Genomic DNA, 24069 nt, shown 5'->3' with positions numbered 1-24069 from the left:
CCTCTAGAGCTAAGGATCAAATGCCATGTTTAGTTTTTTCTTGTCAGGTGCTCCTTTGTGTTCAGATCAGGTCTCAGCACAATAATGTAGCACTTGGGGATGAAGATACATCCCAGAAGCCCAGCACTGGAGGCCAAGATGGAGAAGACCTGCACGGCTACCATGTATTTCCCCTTGGTGCTCAGGTAAGTGGGAACAAAGGACACCCAAACGCTGCAGAAGACCAGCATGCTGAAGGTGATCAGCTTGGCTTCATTGAAGGCCCCAGGCAGCTTCCTTGCTAAGAAAGCCACCGTGAAGCAGATGGCAGCCAGGAAGCCCATGTAGCCAAGGGCAATGTAAAACATGGCAACAGAACCTTCGTTGCATTGGACAATTATCTCTCCAAGCTGGGAGGTCAGGTCAAAGTCTGGGAATGGAGGAGAGATACCCAGCCAGGTGCTGCAGATGAGAACTTGGACACTGGAGCAGGAAATGACAACAGAGTTGGCCAAACTCTTCCCCAGCCATCTCCTCACCTTGTTCCCTGGCTTCGTGGCCAGGAAGGCCATGACCACAGTGATGGTTTTTGCCAAGACTGAAGAGACAGCAACTGAGAAGATGGTGCAGAAGGCTGTTTGTCGGAGAAGGCAGGTCACTTTCCTTGGCCTCCCAATGAAGAGGAAGGAGGACAAAAAGGAGAGCAGAAGAGAGATGAGGAGGATGTAGGAGAGGTCCCTGTTGTTGGCTTTGACTATTGGAGTTTCTTTGTATTTAATGAAGATTCCTAACACAAAACCTGTGGTAAAGGATAAGGAGAGAGCAAGGGAAGCTAGGAGGCTCCCCAAACATTCTTCATAGGACAGGAAGGTCAACAATTTGGGGACACATTGATCTCGGTCCTCATTTGGATGCTGATCTTCTGGACATTTGGTGCATTCATCAGCATCTGCAGAGAGGAAAACACACTTCAGTATCCTCACATCAGTCACACACCAAAATTTGCTGATATCACTATGGCATTTGATAATTGACAGGTTGGCAGCAGCACCCAGCTGCTGTTTTTCACCATGAAAAATTAAGATCTAGTGCAAAGGGCAGAAATAATGATGAACCCCTGGATTAGACAACTGCGGGTTAAATGGATCAATAGGCAGCTTCTTGTCATGTTTTAATATTGAGAAACAGATGTGTTAAGCCCCAACTTTATTCGTAATATATTGTAATAATTCTATTTTTCCTCCAAGCAACTTGGAGGAATATAATTGTGCAGTACTACCTCCATTCCCGAACTGCTGGGACGTCTCAGAAATCGTCAGGTGGTCTCCCTGGCCCAAGTGCTGACTGACTCCATGGCTGGACAACAACCCTCTGGAGGCCACAGTTTTGGTGAACCCAATACACCCTGGCTCTCTTGCCCACTTTCCCCTCATCAAGACATTCCTAAGGACTAGATTCACTGACTTGCAATACTCCCTGCAACATTGGACGTGACCTTTGAATGCCTTTGAATACTAGTTGCTGGAGATCACATGGGGGGTGGGAGGGCTGTTCTTTCTATGCAGAAAGGGCTTTCTTATATCCTTGTGTTTTCTTAGGAGTTGCTTTTTATTGATGGATGGATGGATGGTTGGATCCTATCCATCGGTAAAACTAAATGGCTGATGTACTGGAAACCAAAATGATGAATGGGAAAACAACAATATAAAAACCACAAGACAAAATTCCGTAGGGGAGCTACCATAATTAAATCCTGAAAAATTCTACAAGTCTCAGCAGATGGGCAAATTAAATTTTACATGGACAAAAAAATATTCTGGTGCTGTGGGGACATTATAGGCTGGCAATAGGTGAAACATCCTTGAAGAGGGCATTTCATTCATGGGGTGACATTTCCAGTGTTGTTGTTTTTAAAAAGAGGTGCCTGTCAGGGCATAGTCTGAATCAGCGAATTGGGGAATGCATTCTCAGGCAGATCAGCTCCTCTCTGAAGAGGGAGAGACACAGACAGTGAGCAGATTACACAAGAGTTACCTAGCTATGAGATAATGGAAAGAGAAACAGAATGGAGGGAATAGCCAGCAAGGACGTCATAAGAGAGTGTGGGGTCCCTCCCTCCCCACAAACTAGGAGGTCCGTCCATATTAGAGAACAAAGAATACAGCAAGAGTATAACTGCTCATTAATTATGGTTATTAACATCTTGGTTTGACTGGCTCAAATATTTGCCCCATCCTCCCATCAAAGGCCATTTTCTCTGAGATCCTCTCCTACCTTCCTGAGTGGAGATGGTCCCTTCTGAGCAGGGAGAACAATCATAGCAGCATGGGGGCTTCCCTTCCTGGACTTTTCTGGAATGTCCAGGGAGACAGCTTTCTGTGCATCTTGAACGAGGCACCATCTAGGCATAAAGAGAAAATTGAGCACTAAGGAGAAAGTGATAGGTGAATTTGTAATTTTGGAAACAGATACGGTAATAGAATTTTGGAAGGATCTCGGAGAGGAGATATTTGCTTCCAATAACATCAGGTGACCCCAGGCTCTATTATGGGCAGTTACATTTTTTTGCAGAGGTGCATAGCAGAGAAATCTTTCGGTGCTTCTTCTTCCCCACCCCCACTGCCTTGACATTGATATTTTATGTTTAACAACAAACAGGAGCATGGAATAAACCATAATATGCACAGCAATAAAAATCCTCCATCTGTTGCCATCACATCTGCCAGCAGAGACTTTGGTGTTGCTTCCAAAGACTGCACCTAGAGCAGAATTTAATGCCCAATTTGCTTGTGTGCCATGTCTCTGTGCCCAAGCAGATGTGTAATACCTTTCTATACTCCAGCCTTACCCAACCTGGTGCCCCTCAGATATCTTTGCACAATACTGGCTGGGTTGCATGGGAGTTATAGTCCACAATATTTGGAGGCACTAAGTTGGGGAAATGTGTTCTGCTCTGCTTTGGAAATTCTCCTATTTACTTTGAATTTAAATACATGTTTAGTCAAGAGCAGGATCCATGAAACTCAGTGGAACGTAGATTCAGGAAAGCGTCCAAATGATTGCAGACAAAGCCTCATATGTACTATTCTAAATGTTGTTCAAATACATTCAAATACATTTGAAATGTTGTTCAAATATATAAAAGGATGTCATATAGAGGAGGGTGAAAGGTTGTTTTCTGCTGCTCCAGAGAAGCGGACACGGGGCAATGGATTCAAACTACAAGAAAGAAGATTCCACCTAAACATTAGGAAGAACTTCCTGACAGTGAGAGCTGTTCAGCAGTGGAATTTGCTGCCAAGGAGTGTGGTGGAGTCTCCTTCTTTGGAGGTCTTTAAGCAGAGGCTTGACAGCCATCCGTCAGGAATGCTTTGATGGTGTTTCCTGCTTGGCAGGGGGTTGGACTGGATGGCCCTTGGGGTCTCTTCCAACTCTATGATTCTATGATTCTATGATAGCAGATGTCATAGCTAATAAAATGACAGATCCAATTTTTCCTACATTCTTGAATAACTTGGGCCATACAATTGCTTCTGGGTTAATGGTGAACTTCAGATTTGAGGACTTTAGTCTCTCTATTCTCCCAATTTTCACTCTATCATGAGAGTTATTAGGAAACAGCACCCAATTCTCAATATCGAAGTCAACGGCCAGTGCCCCATTCTCATCCAAGTACTGTCCATCAGCTGAAGTATTAGAGTAGAACTGGACTTCTTTCAAGAAAGGATGAAACTAGAATGACAGAGGAAAATCCAGCAATGAGTACGCAGGGCTGAATTATGGAACATGGTTTCATGTTCTCTCTCCATCCTAATCTTCTCTAAATAAGAACCAGCATAATTTCATATATTAGGGTCTGGAAACTAATTGGCAGCAAATGTCTTTGGACCAGGATCGATGTAATATGCTCAAAAAGTGTTGTCCCGGTGCGCAACGTGACTGCTGAATTTTGAATCTTCTGAAATTTCTGAACTGTCTTCAGAGGCAGCCCTACATATAATGCAGGTGTGTGGTTTTAATTGGAAGATAAAAGCTTGCGGGACTTCCGGTGGAGCTGCGGCCATCGTGAGGAGCGCGGAGAGACCCTTCTGGGGTCCCCGAGCGTAATTAGGAGGAAAGGGGGTCGAGCAAAGGCTGTGCGGACCCAACTACTTCAAGGGGGGCTACCTTGAAGTTCAGTGCACCCGGCAGTGTCATTTGCTGTGCTCCCAAAGCCAGGGTTTTTTGGAAAAAAGGACTTTGGAGAAGGGAGCGGAGGGCAGACACAAGACGGGGACATCGTACCCTCCTAACGACGCGAAGCCTCGAGCTCCAGATGAAAAGCAGCCCGCTTCCAAAACAGTAAGATCGGAGAAATAAAGAGTTTGGTGGGTGTTTGGAAACCCGCAGTTATAGTTTGGCATTCGGCATTTTGGTGATCGGGACAAATGTAAGAGGCGTAAAGAGGGAGTCCGTCTCTACATTAGCGTGAAAATGGCGCTCGGAAAAACTGCGCAAGATGAACTAAAGACAACGTTCCTGTGAAAGTGAGAAAAGACTCTAAAAAACTCCTCGGTAAGTTACCATCGGAGCCGGGGGGTTGTGAAGATCAAAACGGACAGTGATATTTAAAGTTTAAGTTATAAAAGGCTGCGGAGATCTCGTAGAGGGGAGGAGAAGAGCGAAAGTTTCCTTCTCGCTTAGTCATCTGTTTGATATCGGGCTTTTTAAACAAAGGCTAAAGCAGAGGAGACAAGAGGGGTCCCGATTTGGCCGAGAGACAACGAGGGGCGGACTGGTCTGTAGAGACTGTGAGAGAGCATGCTGAGAACCCCTGAAATAGCGTATTGAGGGAAAAATCTGTCTGTAAAGTTTTTCCTTGCTGGAAAGAAAACCCCCTATACAAAAAGCACTAGACGGGCGAGCGGAGGATTTAGGAGGGGAGGCATCAGCCTCGTGGATTACAAACATCGGCTGAGGATTATCAGAAAAGACTGGCGGACTTTGAGGAGACTGGCGGACTTTGAAAAATATAAAATTAGCAGCTAACCTCCGGGCGAACTGAAAGACCGAGGGAGAACGGGGGCGGAAAGAATCGGAGGCTGAGAGAAGTTAAGAAGCTAAGGAGCTGCGTGGACAAAGGGCCGGCTTATTGGGGGGGGGATCTTTCTTTGCAGGTTTGGATCATCGCTTTCTTTTCATTTTTAAAAAACGAACTGTGACTGGTAAGATTGGTAAGAACTCCTGGACTGCTAGGTTGGATTTGGGACTCGGACTTTGATTGATAAAACCTCGGAATTAGAGCGCGGAGACTGTATTTTGGAAACATAATATCGAAAAGGGAAGCCTGGTTGAAACAAAGAAAGCGAAAGTAGCGGAGGGTTTGCGAGAACAAAGAAACTGAAAGTAACGGTGTGGGAGGGCTCACCCTACTGTATATTGTATAGCGTAGAGAAGCGCCATCTATAGGGGGGGAAAGTGGTTGCACTAAAAAGTATAAGAACGGAATTGTGCAAAAGAAAGCCCCCTGGTGGGGGAAAAAATAAGTACAGGAATAATAAATAATAGATATAAATAGCAGGATGAAAGGGCATAAAGGAAGTGCAACCCCAACTGAAAGAAGGACTTCGAAACAGGAGGAAGGAAAAGAGTGGGAGGGGCTATTAACAGAAATTAAAAAGGAAATAAGGCAAAGTGAATTGAACATTGAAAAAAGGTTGGAAGATTTAAAAGAGTCAATGGATCAGAAATTTGATAAGGTGGTAGGAGAGTTAACAGAACAAGTGAAAGAGCTATCAACGAAGTCCAAAACAATAGAAAGCACAGTTAAGAGAATACAAAAAGAGGTAAATCAATCAAAGAAAGAGACAGAGAAGGTAAAAGAGGAAGTGGTGGATGTGAATAAGGTACAGGAGGAAATGTTGGATAAGTTAGCTTTGCTCGAACTCAGACAAAAACAATTGAATCTTAAATTCCGGGGAATCCCTGTGGAAGCAAATGAGAACATCAGGCAAAGGCTGGTGACAGAATTAGCAAGATGGCTGGATGTAAAACAAGAAAATTTGGAATACTCTATTCTAAATGCTTTTAGAATAGGAGTGAAATCGGCTAAGGCCAGAGCAAAGAAACTACCAGGAGATTGCCTGGTGATGTTTAATTCATTGGATATAAGAAATGAAATTTTGAGATTAAGTCACACCCAGAAATTAATAATTGGCGGAAGGGAAATCTTTATCTATAAAGAAATCCCAACGAGATTTTTACAAAAAAGAGATCCATACCGCCTATTAGCAGGAATCTTAAACAAAAAAGGAATAAGCTTCAGGTGGGAATTCCCGGAAGGATTAACTTTTTATTTCAAAAATAAAAGGTTCAACATAAGAAATGAGCAGGAGCTGAAGAAATTTACGAGAAGATACCCGAAAGAGTTAGGATTAGAGGGAGAAAAGAAGGAAAAGAAGAAAAGCAAGGAGGAATTGGAGATACCGGAAGAAGGAGCAGTGGGAGGAGAAGAAAAAGAGGAAGAGGAACAAGAACAGGAAGAAGGAGAAGAAGAAGAGGAAAGTGACCAGGAGGAGAAGGAAGAAGAAGAAAGCGAGGAACAAGCAAAGGAAGACAGTGTAAATACTTAAGTAGTTTTAACGAGAAATTTTCTCAAGGACATGACTCTAAGAATTGAGTCATGGAATGTAAACGGTTTAAACAATAAATACAAAAGAAATAAAGTAGAACACGTTTTGATTAAGAAAAATTTGGACATTGTATGTTTGCAAGAAACCCATATTTCAAAAAAACATAAGAGAGTTTTGATAAATAAGAGGTTAGGCTTGGACTTTGTAACGGCAGATCAAAAGAAAAAACGTGGGGTGGTATTTTATGTAAAACAAAAATTGGAACCTAAGCTGATCTTTAAGGACGAAGAGGGAAGAGTGGTGATGGTACAAATTATCTGGCAAGGCGAAAAAAATCCTGCTGGTGGGAATATACGCACCAAACAATAAAAAATCAAAATTTTATAAAAAATTAGAGGATAGCCTGACGGAATATTTGGACCAAAGAATTATTCTCTTGGGAGACCTAAATGGTGTAGTGGCCCCAATACTGGATAGAACAATAAGGAGACTAGGTTCCAATGAAGGCAAATTACCAAAGTCATTTTTTACATTAGTAGAAAACCTAAGTTTGAGAGATGCCTGGAGGGAGAAACACCCAAATATAAAACAATATACATACTATTCGGAGCCTAACCAGAGTTCAAGTAGAATTGATTACATCTGGGTATCAAATGCTGTAATGCTAAGAGTAAATAAGGTTGAAATCCAACCAAGAACCATGTCTGACCATAATGCCATATATATGGAGATGAAAGGAGAAGGTGTCAGGAGAAGATGGAAAATGGACGAGAGTCTGTTCTATGACCAAAAGGTGGTGGATAGAGCAAAAAGAGCAATAGCAGAATATTTTGAATTAAATGCTAATAAAGGAACGGATTCAAATGTGGTGTGGGACGCCAGTAAGGCGGTAATGAGGGGCTTTTTGACATCGCAAAATATCATTAGAAAGAAGGAGAGAGAAAAGAAAAAGAAGGAAATTATAAAAGAGCTGGAGGACAAGGAAAAACAACTGGTAAAGAAACCGAAAGATCAAGAATTAAAGCAAGATATAAAAATGTTACAAATTCAATTTGATGCGTTAATAAATCAAGAATTAGAGTGGAAATTAAAATGGTTGAAGCAAAAGAATTTTGAGTACGCTAATAAGACTGGGAAATTATTAGCGTGGCAGTTAAAAAGGAGATTAAATCAGAATATTATAAACAAAATCAAATGGAAAGATAAATTGACCGAAAACCCAAAAGAAATTAAACAAGCATTTCAAGAATTTTACGGTGAACTTTACAAAAGGGGAATCGAGGAAGAAGAGGAAATGGATTTATACTTAGAAGATAATAAACCAAAGAAAATATCAAAAGAAGACCAAGAGCAATTAGATGCAGAAATAACGGAGGAAGAATTGAAGGAAGCAATTAAAAAACTAAAGATTGGAAAAGCTCCGGGCCCCGATGGCCTAACGGCAAAATATTACAAAGATTTAGCACCACACTTGATACCTGCTATGCTGGAAGTAATGAATAAGACTCTAATGAATGGACGAATCCCAGATTCATGGAAGGAGGCATTTATTACGGTGATCCCAAAACAAGATACCGATTTGACAAATGTTAAAAATTACCGGCCAATTTCGTTGTTAAATCTTGATTATAAATTATTTACGGATATTTTAGCTCAAAGATTAAAGAAAACATTAAATAAGCTGATACACAACGACCAAACTGGCTTTTTACCCGGCCGCCAAATGAAAAATAATATAAGAATAATAGTGGATATGATTGAATATTTGGACCTAAAAATAGATAAAAAGGCGAAGTCCAAAACAATAGAAAGCACAGTTAAGAGAATACAAAAAGAGGTAAATCAATCAAAGAAAGAGACAGAGAAGGTAAAAGAGGAAGTGGTGGATGTGAATAAGGTACAGGAGGAAATGTTGGATAAGTTAGCTTTGCTCGAACTCAGACAAAAACAATTGAATCTTAAATTCCGGGGAATCCCTGTGGAAGCAAATGAGAACATCAGGCAAAGGCTGGTGACAGAATTAGCAAGATGGCTGGATGTAAAACAAGAAAATTTGGAATACTCTATTCTAAATGCTTTTAGAATAGGAGTGAAATCGGCTAAGGCCAGAGCAAAGAAACTACCAGGAGATTGCCTGGTGATGTTTAATTCATTGGATATAAGAAATGAAATTTTGAGATTAAGTCACACCCAGAAATTAATAATTGGCGGAAGGGAAATCTTTATCTATAAAGAAATCCCAACGAGATTTTTACAAAAAAGAGATCCATACCGCCTATTAGCAGGAATCTTAAACAAAAAAGGAATAAGCTTCAGGTGGGAATTCCCGGAAGGATTAACTTTTTATTTCAAAAATAAAAGGTTCAACATAAGAAATGAGCAGGAGCTGAAGAAATTTACGAGAAGATACCCGAAAGAGTTAGGATTAGAGGGAGAAAAGAAGGAAAAGAAGAAAAGCAAGGAGGAATTGGAGATACCGGAAGAAGGAGCAGTGGGAGGAGAAGAAAAAGAGGAAGAGGAACAAGAACAGGAAGAAGGAGAAGAAGAAGAGGAAAGTGACCAGGAGGAGAAGGAAGAAGAAGAAAGCGAGGAACAAGCAAAGGAAGACAGTGTAAATACTTAAGTAGTTTTAACGAGAAATTTTCTCAAGGACATGACTCTAAGAATTGAGTCATGGAATGTAAACGGTTTAAACAATAAATACAAAAGAAATAAAGTAGAACACGTTTTGATTAAGAAAAATTTGGACATTGTATGTTTGCAAGAAACCCATATTTCAAAAAAACATAAGAGAGTTTTGATAAATAAGAGGTTAGGCTTGGACTTTGTAACGGCAGATCAAAAGAAAAAACGTGGGGTGGTATTTTATGTAAAACAAAAATTGGAACCTAAGCTGATCTTTAAGGACGAAGAGGGAAGAGTGGTGATGGTACAAATTATCTGGCAAGGCGAAAAAATCCTGCTGGTGGGAATATACGCACCAAACAATAAAAAATCAAAATTTTATAAAAAATTAGAGGATAGCCTGACGGAATATTTGGACCAAAGAATTATTCTCTTGGGAGACCTAAATGGTGTAGTGGCCCCAATACTGGATAGAACAATAAGGAGACTAGGTTCCAATGAAGGCAAATTACCAAAGTCATTTTTTACATTAGTAGAAAACCTAAGTTTGAGAGATGCCTGGAGGGAGAAACACCCAAATATAAAACAATATACATACTATTCGGAGCCTAACCAGAGTTCAAGTAGAATTGATTACATCTGGGTATCAAATGCTGTAATGCTAAGAGTAAATAAGGTTGAAATCCAACCAAGAACCATGTCTGACCATAATGCCATATATATGGAGATGAAAGGAGAAGATGGAAAATGGACGAGAGTCTGTTCTATGACCAAAAGGTGGTGGATAGAGCAAAAAGAGCAATAGCAGAATATTTTGAATTAAATGCTAATAAAGGAACGGATTCAAATGTGGTGTGGGACGCCAGTAAGGCGGTAATGAGGGGCTTTTTGACATCGCAAAATATCATTAGAAAGAAGGAGAGAGAAAAGAAAAAGAAGGAAATTATAAAAGAGCTGGAGGACAAGGAAAAACAACTGGTAAAGAAACCGAAAGATCAAGAATTAAAGCAAGATATAAAAATGTTACAAATTCAATTTGATGCGTTAATAAATCAAGAATTAGAGTGGAAATTAAAATGGTTGAAGCAAAAGAATTTTGAGTACGCTAATAAGACTGGGAAATTATTAGCGTGGCAGTTAAAAAGGAGATTAAATCAGAATATTATAAACAAAATCAAATGGAAAGATAAATTGACCGAAAACCCAAAAGAAATTAAACAAGCATTTCAAGAATTTTACGGTGAACTTTACAAAAGGGGAATCGAGGAAGAAGAGGAAATGGATTTATACTTAGAAGATAATAAACCAAAGAAAATATCAAAAGAAGACCAAGAGCAATTAGATGCAGAAATAACGGAGGAAGAATTGAAGGAAGCAATTAAAAAACTAAAGATTGGAAAAGCTCCGGGCCCCGATGGCCTAACGGCAAAATATTACAAAGATTTAGCACCACACTTGATACCTGCTATGCTGGAAGTAATGAATAAGACTCTAATGAATGGACGAATCCCAGATTCATGGAAGGAGGCATTTATTACGGTGATCCCAAAACAAGATACCGATTTGACAAATGTTAAAAATTACCGGCCAATTTCGTTGTTAAATCTTGATTATAAATTATTTACGGATATTTTAGCTCAAAGATTAAAGAAAACATTAAATAAGCTGATACACAACGACCAAACTGGCTTTTTACCCGGCCGCCAAATGAAAAATAATATAAGAATAATAGTGGATATGATTGAATATTTGGACCTAAAAATAGATAAAAAGGCGACCCTGATTTTTATTGATGCAGAAAAGGCGTTCGACAACGTATCTTGGCAATTTATGTTAAAGATATTAGGAAAGATGGAATTTGGGGAAAAATTTATAAATGGAATTAAAGCCATCTATTCGGACCAATCCGCAAAATTAATTATTAATAGTGCATTAACAGAGGATGTCAAGATAACAAAGGGGACAAGACAAGGTTGTCCCATATCCCCACTTATATTTATTTTGGTTTTAGAGATCCTGGCAAATAAAATAAGAGGAGAAAAAGATATCAAAGGAATAAAAATCGGGAAGAGAGAATTTAAACTAAAGGTGTTTGCCGATGACCTTGTGATTACATTGGAGGAACCACAAAGGAGTATGGAGAAATTGTTGAAGGTGATAGAAGAATTTGGGAGATTGGCTGGTCTTAAGATAAATAAAGGGAAAACCAAAATGCTAACAAAGAACTTGAGCAAGGAGGAGACCGAAGAGTTGCAAGAAGTATATGGCATTATGGCAACTAAGAAGATTAAGTACTTGGGAATTTGGCTCACTCCAAAAAACATAAATCTGTTTGGAGACAATTATGTCCCGATATGGAGAGAAATCAAAAAAGATTTAGAAACATGGAGCAGATTAAAGTTGTCCTTTTGGGGAAGGATAGCAAGTATAAAAATGAATATTCTACCAAGAATATTATTTCTCTTCCAAATGCTACCCGTGGTTAAAGGGACAAGCCAAATCAGGGAATGGCAAAAAACATTATCAAAATTTGTCTGGCAGGGAAAACCGCCCAGGATAAAACATAAACTATTGGTGGACAAAAAGGAGAGAGGCGGTTTTGGACTGCCTGATTTGAAAATATATTATGAGGCGTCATGCTTGATTTGGATTAGGGAGTGGATGTTACTAAAAAATAAAGAAATTTTGGATTTGGAGGGATTTAACAACAGATACGGGTGGCACTCATATTTGTGGCAAAATAAAGTAAAAGTTCACAAAGAATTTTTAACTCATGTGTTTAGAAAGCCACTATATGAGGTGTGGGAGAGGTATAAAAGCTTATTAGAAAGGAAAACTCCCAGATGGTTATCCCCAACGGAAATTTTGACGTTAAAAAAAATCAACACCGAAGACAACTGGATAACATATGAAGAACTGCTAGTAGACACGGAGAAAGGATGGAAAATTAGACCTTTTCAGCAAGTGGCAGATAAATTTACAGGTTGGATTCAATACTTTCAAGTAAATAATTTATTTAATGAAGAGAAAAGAAAGGGAAATTTTGACAAAAAGAAATCTAAATTTCAGGTGGAAATACTGGAGGGAGGCGAGAAACTGTTATCTAAAATGTATAATTATTTGGTGGAGTGGTACACAAAGGACGAGGAAATAAAAGAAGTTATGATTAAATGGGCCATAGATGTAGGACATAACATCCAGATGGAAGCGTGGGAGAAATTATGGAACCACCATTTAAAATTCACTGCTTGTACGTTATTAAAAGAAAACATCATGAAAATGATGTATCGCTGGTATTTAACTCCAGTGAAACTAGCAAAAATGTACAGGAAAAATAATAAGAGGTGTTGGAAGTGTGAAAAAAAAGATGGAGAATTCTACCATATGTGGTGGGCATGTGGAAAAGTTAAAACATTTTGGGAGACCATATATAATGAGCTAAAAAAAATATTCCAATACACATTTCCAAAAAAACCGGAAGCTTTCTTGCTGGGGATGGTGGGAAATGAAATCAAAAAGAGAGATCAAAGATTTTTCCTATACGCAACCACCGCAGCAAGAATCCTGCTAGCCCAGAATTGGAAAACATCAAATTTACCAAAGGTAGAAGAGTGGAGAAGGAAGCTATTGGAATATTTAGAAATGGCTAAATTAACAAATAGAATAAGAAATCAGAGAGATCAGCAGATAGATGTGGATTGGTGTAAATTCCTAGAATATTTAAAAGACAATAGAAATGTGTAATTCACTTACAGGTGTGACGAAAACTCTTGCAAAACAGCAGAAGGGAAAAAGGAAAATTTAGAAGAAATATTTTGAATGATATAATCAGATAACATTAAAGAAAAGCGAACGAATGAGGTATCTTGGAAAACTAATGTAGAGGTGGAGGGAAGTCAAGAAACTCGGCAGAGTTTAAGCTAGTCAGCAAACCATATAATATGACAAAAGTGTATATATTTTTTGTTCATTTATGTGTTTAGTTTTGTTGTTGTTTATTTGTTTTTAAGATGCAAAACAATAAAGAAACTGTTAAAAAAAAAAAAAAAAAAAAGGAAGATAAAAGCTTGCAAGAGTATTCCTGTCTAATGATAGTCTAATGTGGCAATGTATAGTCCTAGTGTGTTTATTACATTCTGTAAAAAAAGTCAGTCCCAATATTCCTATTAGATTTAGATTCTACATGTTTAGACCTTTTGTGGATTCCCAAACTATACAGTGTAGGAGGTTGCTAAGAAGTAGTCTTTAACTGCTTTAAAGCCCTAAACGGCCTCAGTCCCGTATACTTGAAGGTACGTCTCCACCCCCATCGTTCAGCCCGGACACTGAGATCCAGCGCCGAGGGCCTTCTGGCAGTTCCCTCATTGCGAGAGGTGAGGTTACAGGGAACCAGACAGAGGGTCTTTTCGGTAGTGGCACCCACCCTGTGGAACACCCTTCCATCTGATGTCAAAGAAATAAGCAGCTATCCTATTTTTAAGAGACATCCGAAGGCAGCCCTGTTTAGGGACGTTTTTAATATCTAACACTGTATTGTTTTAACATTCATTTGGGAGCCGCCCAGAGTGGCTGGGGAAGCTCAGTCAGATGGGCGGGATACAAATAATAAATTATTATTATCATCATTATATTGAATCAGAGAATTGATCCGATGAGCTCCACATCTTTTTCTATACTTTGCTGCCTTTGAAGTCAGTCTGTAAATTGTTTCCTGCAAATTATTGGATGACACTGCTGTCTGCAGGAATATACCACACTGAATCTGTGGACTTGACCTGCCATACAGTGATGGGCCAATTCTGTTGTGCTCCACCTGTAACTTGTGTAGAATTCCCGTCACCTGGGAACCTGGATGGGAGAAGCTCTGATGGATTTCTACCAGCAGGTGAAAACAGTGTCAATGGCCAGTCAGTGGTCTGTCTCGGTGCAAGACAATTTCTGGTGACTGTGATCCCAGAGGTTTGTGTGTGGGGAGACGATGACAACAACAACAAATTGCAGTTTGCAAAATGAAAACGACATACCTGCCATGGCTGTAGCTTTTGAAGATCCAAGCTGCCTCCACCCACAATCGACATCCTCTTTGACCGGGTTGAATATGCAGCATTTAAGGCATGAGCCACAGTTTGGATACTCAAGTAGTTCACATAGCTGTCTTGGGACAGGATTCTTTCAATCTCTTCCTGGGGCAGCATCTTCACATTATCCTTCTCTCTGCATTTGGTCATACCTCTCACAGACAAGGCATGCTTTGAATATGAACAATCAAATGCTTCTTCTGAATACTGTTGACTAGTCAAGGACATTGGCTCATAGTGGTCCTTCTTCATACTTTTTTTGGTCTTCATTACAAAGGACAAAGAGCCATGGGTATACTTAAGGCAGTCAATATCACGTAACAACATTTTGTTCTGAAGAAGTGTGGTTATCCAGACTTTCCCCCCAGTTTGTATCCTTTCGAGTAAGGACTGTACCTCTATGATTATGTAAAGTCCAATTTGAGAGTCTGCAAAGTAAACAAATACATTGACTTGTCTCCACATTGCAGGTGCTTCATGGGGTATCCATAGCCAAGTTTCTCGTTGTACTCTTTGTGTGAAGGCAACACAAATTTCCCTTTTGTTCATCAGATGTGTCAAGGTACTCAGGAACCTTTCTCCATTGTCATTGTCTGGAGCAAAGAGGCCTACCCACGTCCACCTGAAATGCAGGAGAAGTTGGACTATCCCTTGGTGCTGCATTTCTTGGTTTGGGGCCATTTGGTAGACAAAAGGTGACTGGAATTTATCAGTAAGAACAAAGCCATAACTGAGCTGGTGAGAAAAAGGGAAAGAGAATGATGGCTTGTGTGTCAGGATTTTTCCATATCCCCATAATGTAATAGAGCGAAAAAGGGAACCTTACAAAAGAAACTACAACTGAACAAATAAATTTGGCATCAAGAAGGGGGATAAAAAGGAAGCCCCCTATTACTTGGTAAAAAGTACACTGCCTGGACTATCAATAAAGGAGAAGGAGGGGATGAAAGCTGAGGTTAAAGAATGAGTTAAAAAGCAAAAGACAGAGAAACCCCCTGGAGGAACAGTTAAAGTGAAACTGTGTAAGACAGCGGGTGTACTAGACACAATACAACAGAATACCCCAGAAACAATGTCCCCAGGGGGAGGAAAGAATAGGTGAAGCAAGAAAGTGATTCAACATTCTTGGGCCCAGTCTTAGTCAACATCTTCATCAATGACTTGGATGATGGGCTTGAGGGGATCCTGATCAAGTTTGCAGATGACACCAAATTTGGAGGGGTGGCTAATACCCCAGAGGACAGGATCACACTTCAAAATGACCTTAACAGACTAGAGAACTGGGCCAAAGCAAACAAGATGAATTTCAACAGGGAGAAATGTAAAGTACTACATTTGGGCAAAAAAATGAAAGGCACAAATACAGGATGGGTGACAGCTGGCTTGAGAGCAGTACATGTGAAAAGGATCTAGGAGTCTTGGTAGACCATAAACTTGACATGAGTCAACAGTGTGATGCAGCAGCTAAAAAAGCCAATGCAATTCTGGGCTGCATCAATAGGAGTATAGCATCTAGATCAAGGGAATCCTAGAATCCTAGAGTTGGAAGAGACCACAAGGGCCATCCAGTCCAACCCCCTGCCAAGCAGGAAACACCATCAAAGCATTCCCGACAGATGGCTGTCAAGCCTCCGCTTAAAGACCTCCAAAGAAGGAGACTCCACTACACTCCTTGGCAGCAAATTGCACTGTCGAACAGCTCTCACTGTCAGGAAGTTCTTCCTAATGTTTAGGTGGAATCTTCTTTCTTGTAGTTTGAATCCATTGCCCCGTGTCCGCTTCTCTGGAGCAGCAGAAAACAACTTTTCACCCTCCTCTATATGACATCCTTTTATATACAGGTGGGTAGCCGTGTTGGTCTGCCATAGTCGAAACAAAATAGAAAATTCTTTCCAGTAGCACCTTAGAGACCAACTGAGTTTGTTCTTGGTATGAGCTTTCGTGTGCATATTTTGGTATCTGAAGAAGTGTGCATGCACACGAATGCTCATACCAAGAACAAACTCAGTTGGTCTCTAAGGTGCTACTGGAAAGAATTTTCTATTTTGTTTTGATCCTTTTATATATTTGAACATGGCTATCATATCACCCCTTAACCTTCTCTTCTCCAGGCTAAACATACCCAGCTCCCTAAGCCATTCCTCATAAGGCATCGTTTCCAGGCCTTTGACCATTTTGGTCAATACCACTGTATTCTGCTCTGGTCAGACCTCACCTGGAATACTGTGTCCAGTTCTGGGCACCACAGTTCCAGAAGGATACTGACAAGCTGGAACGTGTCCAAGGAGGGCAACCAAAACACATGAAAATTGCCAGGATCATGGAAGGAGGAAGAAGAAGAAGAGTTTGGACTTGATATCCTGCTTTATCACTACCCAAAGGAGTCTCAAGGCGGCTAACATTCTCCTTTCCCTTCCTCCCCCACAACAAACACTCTGTGAGGTGAGTGGGGCTGAGAGACTTCAGAGAAGTGTGACTAGCCCAAGGTCACCCAGCAGCTGCATGTGGAGGAGCATAAGTCTGATTCCAAAGGGAACAGAATCAACAGCTAGTAAAACAGCTATTAAAAACTACAGACCCATTTCACTACTCAATAACGAAATCTTCACAGACATCTTAGCAAGTAGATTAGACTTTCCTGACAATGAGAGATTGGTTGGTCAGATTAATGGAGTATGTGGAATTGGACAAGCTGACAGGTCAGATACCGGTAAACAAAACAAAAAATTAAAAATGATTGGAATATATTCAAACAATATTTTAAAGACCATTATGGAGAATTAATTTTTTTGACTCGTTTAGAATACCTCCTGTAAGGAAAAACAAAAACAAAAAACAAAATAACAATAATTTTAAAAAGGAACTAGGTTACTGGATGAATGGCTGTATTAGGAGGGGCAGTCAATTAAATAAAATTGAGGACCCAAGTATGAAGGGGAAGGAAATCAAATATAAATGCATTACAAATGAATCAAATAAACAAGTATGCATTTTTCCTTCCCCCCCATATTAGGTTTTTAAAATATATGTTTAATTACAGCAAAATTAAGTTGTTAAAATGTGATATGATGAATACATGTCTAAAGAAACCAAAAACCAATAAAAATGAACTGGGGAGGGGACACACAGTTTTTTTTTTTTAAAAAAGCAATTTTTATACCAATTTATGGCAAAATTCTCTATGCAGTTAAGAAAGGTTCAATAAAAAACAACCAAGAAGGTAAAGCACTATAACCAAATTTAATTAAAATGCCTGCTGAAAGATAAGTGTTCAGTAGGCCTTAGAAAGAAAGGAGGAAAGGGGCTTGTCTGTCCTCAACTGCAAGGGAGTTCCATAACCCTTCATACCCTCCAACATCTGGGAGAAGAAGAAGCTAAAGAGTGAACCCGACACAAATCCTAAATCAGCTGAGTGCTGATTTGTTTGCCTCCTTCCAGCAACTCCTGCAGCCAAGCTTGGGCCAAATGTATTGTTCTGCTTTCCTTTGGAGCACAGCAGTGAGGCTGAGAGGGAGGTCTTGATGTCTTGGCAGGACCTCCATACCCACTGCTTAAGCTTGTGCACTGTGGAGGTCACTTTGATACTGCAAACACAGTGGTTTCACTTCATCCCAGAGGCTCACTCCATTGTCTTTCAAGACAGACAGATGCCAACAACAACAGAACAACAACAACTAGGTGGCTAATGTTGCCAGGTGTGTTTCACTTGAGCCAACTGATTACCTGTGGGATCTTGTAGATGCCCAACATGCTTGCAATGTGCCTTGAGATGTCAATTTCACTCTTTTCAAGAACAGCTAGCAGCCTTTTCGGTTTCCCACAACTGTAGTTTGGAATATTGATTTTCCCACCAGCAAGCAGGTCTGTCATGCACTCAGAAGTCAGTCTTCCCTTAGAATAGGTATCATAGATGCTGTAGCCCAGGGTGATGTTGGGTAAGATCCTGGGGTTGTGGTTCATATCCCGGACAGCAAGGGAGAAGGAAATAATGTGTGAGTTCTTCCTATCCACAAAGCTGTGAAATAAGTGTGTCACACAGTTATTCAGTGAAATGAAAGTCACATTATTATTATTTTTTTATTAATCAAAGCAACTAGGAAAAGAGGCGAGGAAGTAGAGCAAAGTGAGTCAGAGGTCTACCTGTACTTGTACCTGTACCTGTACCTGTGTCAGCAGAATTTTTTTCCAAGGGAGGAGGATGGAGGAAAGACCGGAACACAAATCAGCCTCATTTCTGATGACCTACCAAAATTCCCTTGAGCCAAATTGACCCCACAGCCTACATTGCAAGTGACCAAACACAGCAGACATTTACAGTTTGCAGGTGCATAGAATCTGTTGTGCATGGAGAAAAGAATTGTGTTCCCATTTTATTTACTACAGAAAACCTGCAACTCAAACACACCCCATAACACTTCCTAACCTTTAGAAAACAAGTTATGCTTTGGAGAACAGTGGAGAATATATAAAAGGATGTCATATAGAGGAGGGAGAAAGGTTGTTTTCTGCTGCTCCAGAGAAGCGGACACGGGGCAATGGATTCAAACTACAGGAAAGAAGATTCCACCTAAACATTAGGAAGAACTTCCTGACAGTAAGAGCTGTTGGACAGTGGAATTTGCTGCCAAGGAGTGTGGTGGAGTCTCCTTCTTTGGAGGTCTTTAAGCGGAGGCTTGACAGCCATCTGTCAGGAATGCTTTGATGGCGTTTCCTGCTTGGCAGTGGGTTGGACTGGATGGCCCTTGGGGTCTCTTCCAACTCTATGATTCTATGATTCTAACAGCACATATCAAAACTACTACTAATTCCATGAAACACATTATAAATTGCTTTGAAACATGGTTGCCTTCCAACTGAAAAGACACAAAGAACTCTTTGAATAAATTAATGAAATGAAATGAAAATGTTCAAGGTTATCAGAAAACAAGTGTATCATGGAAAATGGAGAGTAGGTAGGATGCAGAAATACTGCAAACTTACGACTCAAGTCTGCTGACAGGGGTGCTGGAAAAGGTGAAAGGATATTGAATATTAAAGTATCTTGGAGATGTGACTCCACTAATGAGGTAGTCTGTAAGCCGGTAAAAATTTGAAGCCAATATTTGCTCCTTGATTGGATTCAGTGGGCATTTTGCCCTCAGCTGCATCCCGTAGGTTGCTAGAGGCAGCAACACAAGCAGTGCTATCATTCTGGCTCTACCTGCTACACACCAAACACTAGCTGCTCGTTTTAATAAGCCCCAAATTCCTGCAAACCAGAGATTGCAATTAATTGACAGATACAGGGAGGTGTCTAGCTCTGGTCTCAGAGCTGAAGGGTGATGGTTCAGTGGTGGAGCATCTCTTTTGCACCAAGAAGGTGAGAGGGTGCAATCTCTGCTCCCTGTTGCAGGCAAGGCTGAGGATGTCCCCTTCCTGGAAAGCTCGTCCGTCTAAATTACTGATGTAGAAGGCAGCATCATACAGATGTACCTTCTCATTTCACCTCCTCTATGTCTTTGCCCCCAGGATTTTGTGGCACAATATATATTTTATACATCCAACCTTTCAGGCACAGTGGAATAAAAAACTTTCTGCTGCCCTTAATTACGATATTTACCTTATTGCTCCCAAAGGCAATATTCAAGTGGTAGGGGGGGGGGCTACCTGGACTCAGGAAATAATAGAAATAGATCACTGTGATTCTGATGATTGTAAAGGGAAGAAAGATCTCCCCTGACATTGCATAGGAGCAGGTGCAGAGCAGGAGAAAACATGTTTACTCAATTGGCTGCCCTGGATCATCAAGGTTAAAGGTTACGTTGGCAGAACCTGATTGACATGAAAAGAGCCCTGAGGTTGGATCAGGCCAAAGGCCCACAAAGTTCCTACCTCCAACGGAGGAGCGATTGCAAGAGGAGGTCAACCAGGATGGTCAAGGGTGTAGAAGCCGAGCCTTATGAAGAACGGTTGAAGGAGCTGTGTATGTCTAGCCTGGGAGAGAGGAGACTGAGAGGAGATATGATAGCCATCCTCAAATATCTAAAGGGCTGTTGCATAGAGGACAGAGCAACCTTGTTTTCTCCTGCAAGGTAGGACTCAAAGCAATAGCTTCAAGTTGCAGGAAAGGAGATTCCCACTAAGCAGATGGAAAAAACATTCTGACAATAAGAACTGTTTGACAGTGGAAAGGTCTCCCTCATGAGGTTGTGGGCTATCCTTCCCTGGAGGTTTTTAAGCAGAGGTCAGAGGGCCATATGTCCTGGATGCTTTAGCTGACATTCCTGCAATGCAGTGGGTTGGACTAGATGACCCTCGGATCCCTTCCAGCTCTAAGATTCTATGATTCTATGAAATAGGCCTAAACAATGAATTCCAAAACCCAACGAAAGTACTAAATCTCTCAATAAAAGACCCAGAGAGGGTGCATTGCAGCTATTTGATTAAGTCCAATGATTGTTGTAGAAGCCATTAAGTCCCAGCTGGCCCCAAAGGTAAGTTATGCATTGCTGTGGTCCTCCAAAACCATGCCAGAGACCACCTGTGCCATCTCAGTCCATGGTGCCACTGGGCAATAGTGTGGTTGATACACCATCTGCATCCCCTATAGGTCTCTCCAGCCCAACAAATAAATTCCAAAAACTAGACAAATATTCTATGGACAAGTGCAGCAACATCCAGCCCTTTGAAGCCCCATTCAAGCTTTTATACAGTATCCCAATGAATTTGGTGAGGCCCAACCATCTTACACATCCAAGTTGTTGTTTGTATACTGTCTATCATCCAAATATCACAGGGCAGCTCACAACATAAAAATCCAAAAGGGGAGTTCAAAATAAGGTGTGCCAAGTTCGACCCAACATTATGGGTGCCCACTGTGCACTGGTGATGTCACGTGTGCTTGTGATATCAAACACCATCTCCTCAAGCAGGAGGGTCCGACATCTCCAATGTTGGACCATCCTAATCTGCCCACCATTCTTCCTCCTTTGTGCTGAGGTAATGGCCACTGGTCCCATCACCTCCTGGCAAATAGAAGGAGAAGAAATGAAGGCAGTGAGAGATTTTACTTTCTTGGGCTCCATGATCACTGCAGATGGTGACAGCAGTCATGAAATTAGAAGACGCTTGCTTCTTGGAAGAAAAGCAATGACAAACATAGACAGCATCTTAAAAAGCAGAGACATCACCTTGCCGACAAAGGTCCGTATAGTTAAAGCTATGGTTTTCCCTGTAGTAACGTATGGAAGTGAGAGCTGGACCATAAAGAAGAAACAGGACGAGAGCTCAATATAAACTGACACATGGAAAGCTACAAATGCATTTCCAGAGAGACAGATTCTGCCCAGGTGCAGCTATTTCTGAAAAGGAGACAACCGGTTGACTTGAAAACACGTGGTTCTATACTTTCAAATTGCCCTTATCAAGCACAGTTTATGATATTAAATTGCTGGCAGAGTAATGAGGAAATGCCTACATGAGGCCATTATCACATGCATCCTGATATTCTACAGATGACACAAAACTTTAGCCAAGTTCTCTTATTGTCCGAGTCTGACAAATTTAATTTTCCAGAGACCACTCATCTCCTATCTGACTATCTAAAATCAATGTCCATGTCCTTCCCAAAGTTAAAACTTCAGTCATGTCATTCTGTGCGTACCTGTAGGAGTGTTTCCACCACCATCGCAACACCTGGACACTGAGGTCCTCCTCCAAAGGCCTCCTTCTGGTACCCTCACTGCCAGAAGAAAGTTACATGGGACCTTCTCAGTTGTGGCGCCTTACCTGTGGAACTGCAAGAAGATCAAACCTATCCATTCTCAAAGAAATCAGCCCTGAGTACTCACTAGAAGGACAGATCCTGAAGTTGAGGCTCCAGTACTTTGGCCACCTCATGAGAAGAGAAGAATCCCTAGAAAAGACCCTGATGTTGGGAAAGATGGAGGGCACAAGGAGAAGGGGACGACAGAGGATGAAATGGTTGGACAGTGTTCTTGAAGCTACTAACATGAGTTTGGCCAAACTGCGAGAGGCAGTGAAGGATAGGCGTGCCTGGCGTACTCTGGTCCATGGGGTCACGAAGAGTCGGACACGACTGAACGACTGAACAACAACAACCTGTGGAACACCCTCCCCGCTCGGATGTCAAGGAGTTAAAGAACAAAATAACTTTTAGAAGACAACTGAAGCAACTCGGTATTGGGAAGTTTCATGTTTTATTATGTTTCAATATCTACTGTAAGCTAGAGAAATAAATATTTTATTATTGTTGTTATTGTTATTGTTATTGTTATTGTTATTGTTATTGTTATTGTTATTGTTATTGTTATTGTTATTAGTAGTAGTGTCAGATTCCCATAAGTCCTTTTACCGATATCCCTTATGTAGCTAGATTAATACATATTTTTTTCTAATTTAGGTAAATTCATTTTGTACTTTAGCAATTCAGTTTCCTACTTCTTAAGCAGCTTATGAAATCCTGCTATAGCCAATATGCAGTTTAACTCCATATGAGATTCTGGCTGGGACTTCCAACTGTACAATTTTATGATATCCCTCTAGAGCTAAGGATCAAATGCCATGTTTAGTTTCTTCTTGTCAGGTGCTCCCTCATGTTCAAATCGGGCCTCAGTATAATGATGAAGCATTTGGGAATGAAGATGCAGCCCAGAAGCCCAGCACTGGAGGCCAAGATGGAGAAAACCTGCACGGCTACCATGAACTTCCCCTTTGCGCTCAGGTAGGTGGGAACAAAGGACACCCAAACACTGCAGAAGACCAGCATGCTGAAGGTGATCAGCTTGGCTTCATTGAAGGCCCCAGGCAGATTCCTGGCTAGGAAAGCCACTGTGAAGCAGATGGCAGCCAGGAAGCCCATGTAGCCGAGGGCACCATAGAACATGGCAACAGACCCTTCGTTACATTTCAGGATTATCTCCCCAGGCTGCATGTCAGAGTCAGGGAAAGGAGGAGATGTCCCCAGCCACATCGTGCCAATGAGAACTTGTACACTGGAACAGGAAATGACAATGGAGTTGGCCAAACTCTTCCCCAGCCTTCTTCTCACCCTGCTCCCTGGCTTAGTGGCCAGGAAGGCCAGCACCACAGTGATGGTTTTTGCCAAGACTGAAGAGACAGCAACTGAGAAGATGATGCAGAAGGCTGTTTGTCGGAGAAGGCAGGTCACTTTCCTTGGCCTCCCAATGAAGAGGAAGGAGGACAAAAAGGAGAGCAGGAGGGAGATGAGGAGGATGTAGGAGAGGTCCCTGTTGTTGGCTTTGACTATCGGAGTTTCTTTGTATTGAATGAAGATTCCTAACACAAAGCCTGTGGTTAAGGATAAGGAGAGAGCAAGGGAAGCCAGGAGGCTCCCCAAACATTCTTCATAGGACAGGAAGGTCAATAATTTGGGGACACATTGATGTCTATCTTCATTTGGATGCTTATCTTCTGGACATTTGGTGCATTCATCAGCATCTGCAGAGAGGAAAACACACTTCAGTATCCTCACATCAGTCACACACCTAAAATTTGCTGACATCACTATGGCATTTGATAATTGACAGGTTGGCAGCAGCACCCAGCTGCTGTTTTTCACCATGAAAAATTAAGAACTAGTGCAAAGGCCAGAAAAAATTGTGAACCCCTGGATTTGACAACTGCGGGTTAAATGGATCAATAGGTTGGCTCAGTATAATGGCAGCTTCTTGTCATGTTTCAATATTGAGAAACAGATGTGTTAAGCCCCAACTTTATTCATAATATATTGAAGCTAGAATAATAATTCTATTTTT

General features: G+C 41.0%; 2 protein-coding genes across 2 annotated transcripts in view; both read right to left on the bottom strand.

Moving 5' to 3' along the window:
* LOC117042595 (zinc finger protein 91-like) overlaps nucleotides 1-24069 on the bottom strand; it is a 258539-nt gene that overhangs the window by 87298 nt on the left and 147172 nt on the right. The window lies entirely within an intron of this gene.
* On the bottom strand, nucleotides 30-14974 carry LOC117042213 (vomeronasal type-2 receptor 26-like). The gene is made up of 3 exons (XM_033141742.1): nucleotides 14240-14974; nucleotides 2254-2380; nucleotides 30-928 (listed from the first exon to the last, which is right to left on the bottom strand). Exons 1-3 carry the CDS (start codon nucleotides 14972-14974, stop codon nucleotides 30-32), a joined length of 1761 nt encoding a protein of 586 aa, XP_032997633.1.

This window comes from Lacerta agilis, chromosome 2 (genome assembly GCF_009819535.1).
Source record: "Lacerta agilis isolate rLacAgi1 chromosome 2, rLacAgi1.pri, whole genome shotgun sequence".
Classification (NCBI taxonomy): domain Eukaryota; kingdom Metazoa; phylum Chordata; class Lepidosauria; order Squamata; family Lacertidae; genus Lacerta; species Lacerta agilis.
This window is presented reverse-complemented; position numbering and strand designations above follow the sequence as displayed.

Excerpts from the sequence above, each read along its gene's own strand:
- LOC117042213 (XM_033141742.1), bottom strand. The coding sequence starts at position 14,974 with ATGGCCCCAAACCAAGAAATGCAGCACCAAGGGATAGTCCAACTTCTC. Across the intron at positions 2,381-14,239 it reads AAAAGCTACAGCCATGGCAG|ATGGTGCCTCGTTCAAGATG; the intron begins GTATGTCGTTTT and ends CTTTATGCCTAG. Across the intron at positions 929-2,253 it reads GACCATCTCCACTCAGGAAG|ATGCTGATGAATGCACCAAA; the intron begins GTAGGAGAGGAT and ends TCCTCTCTGCAG.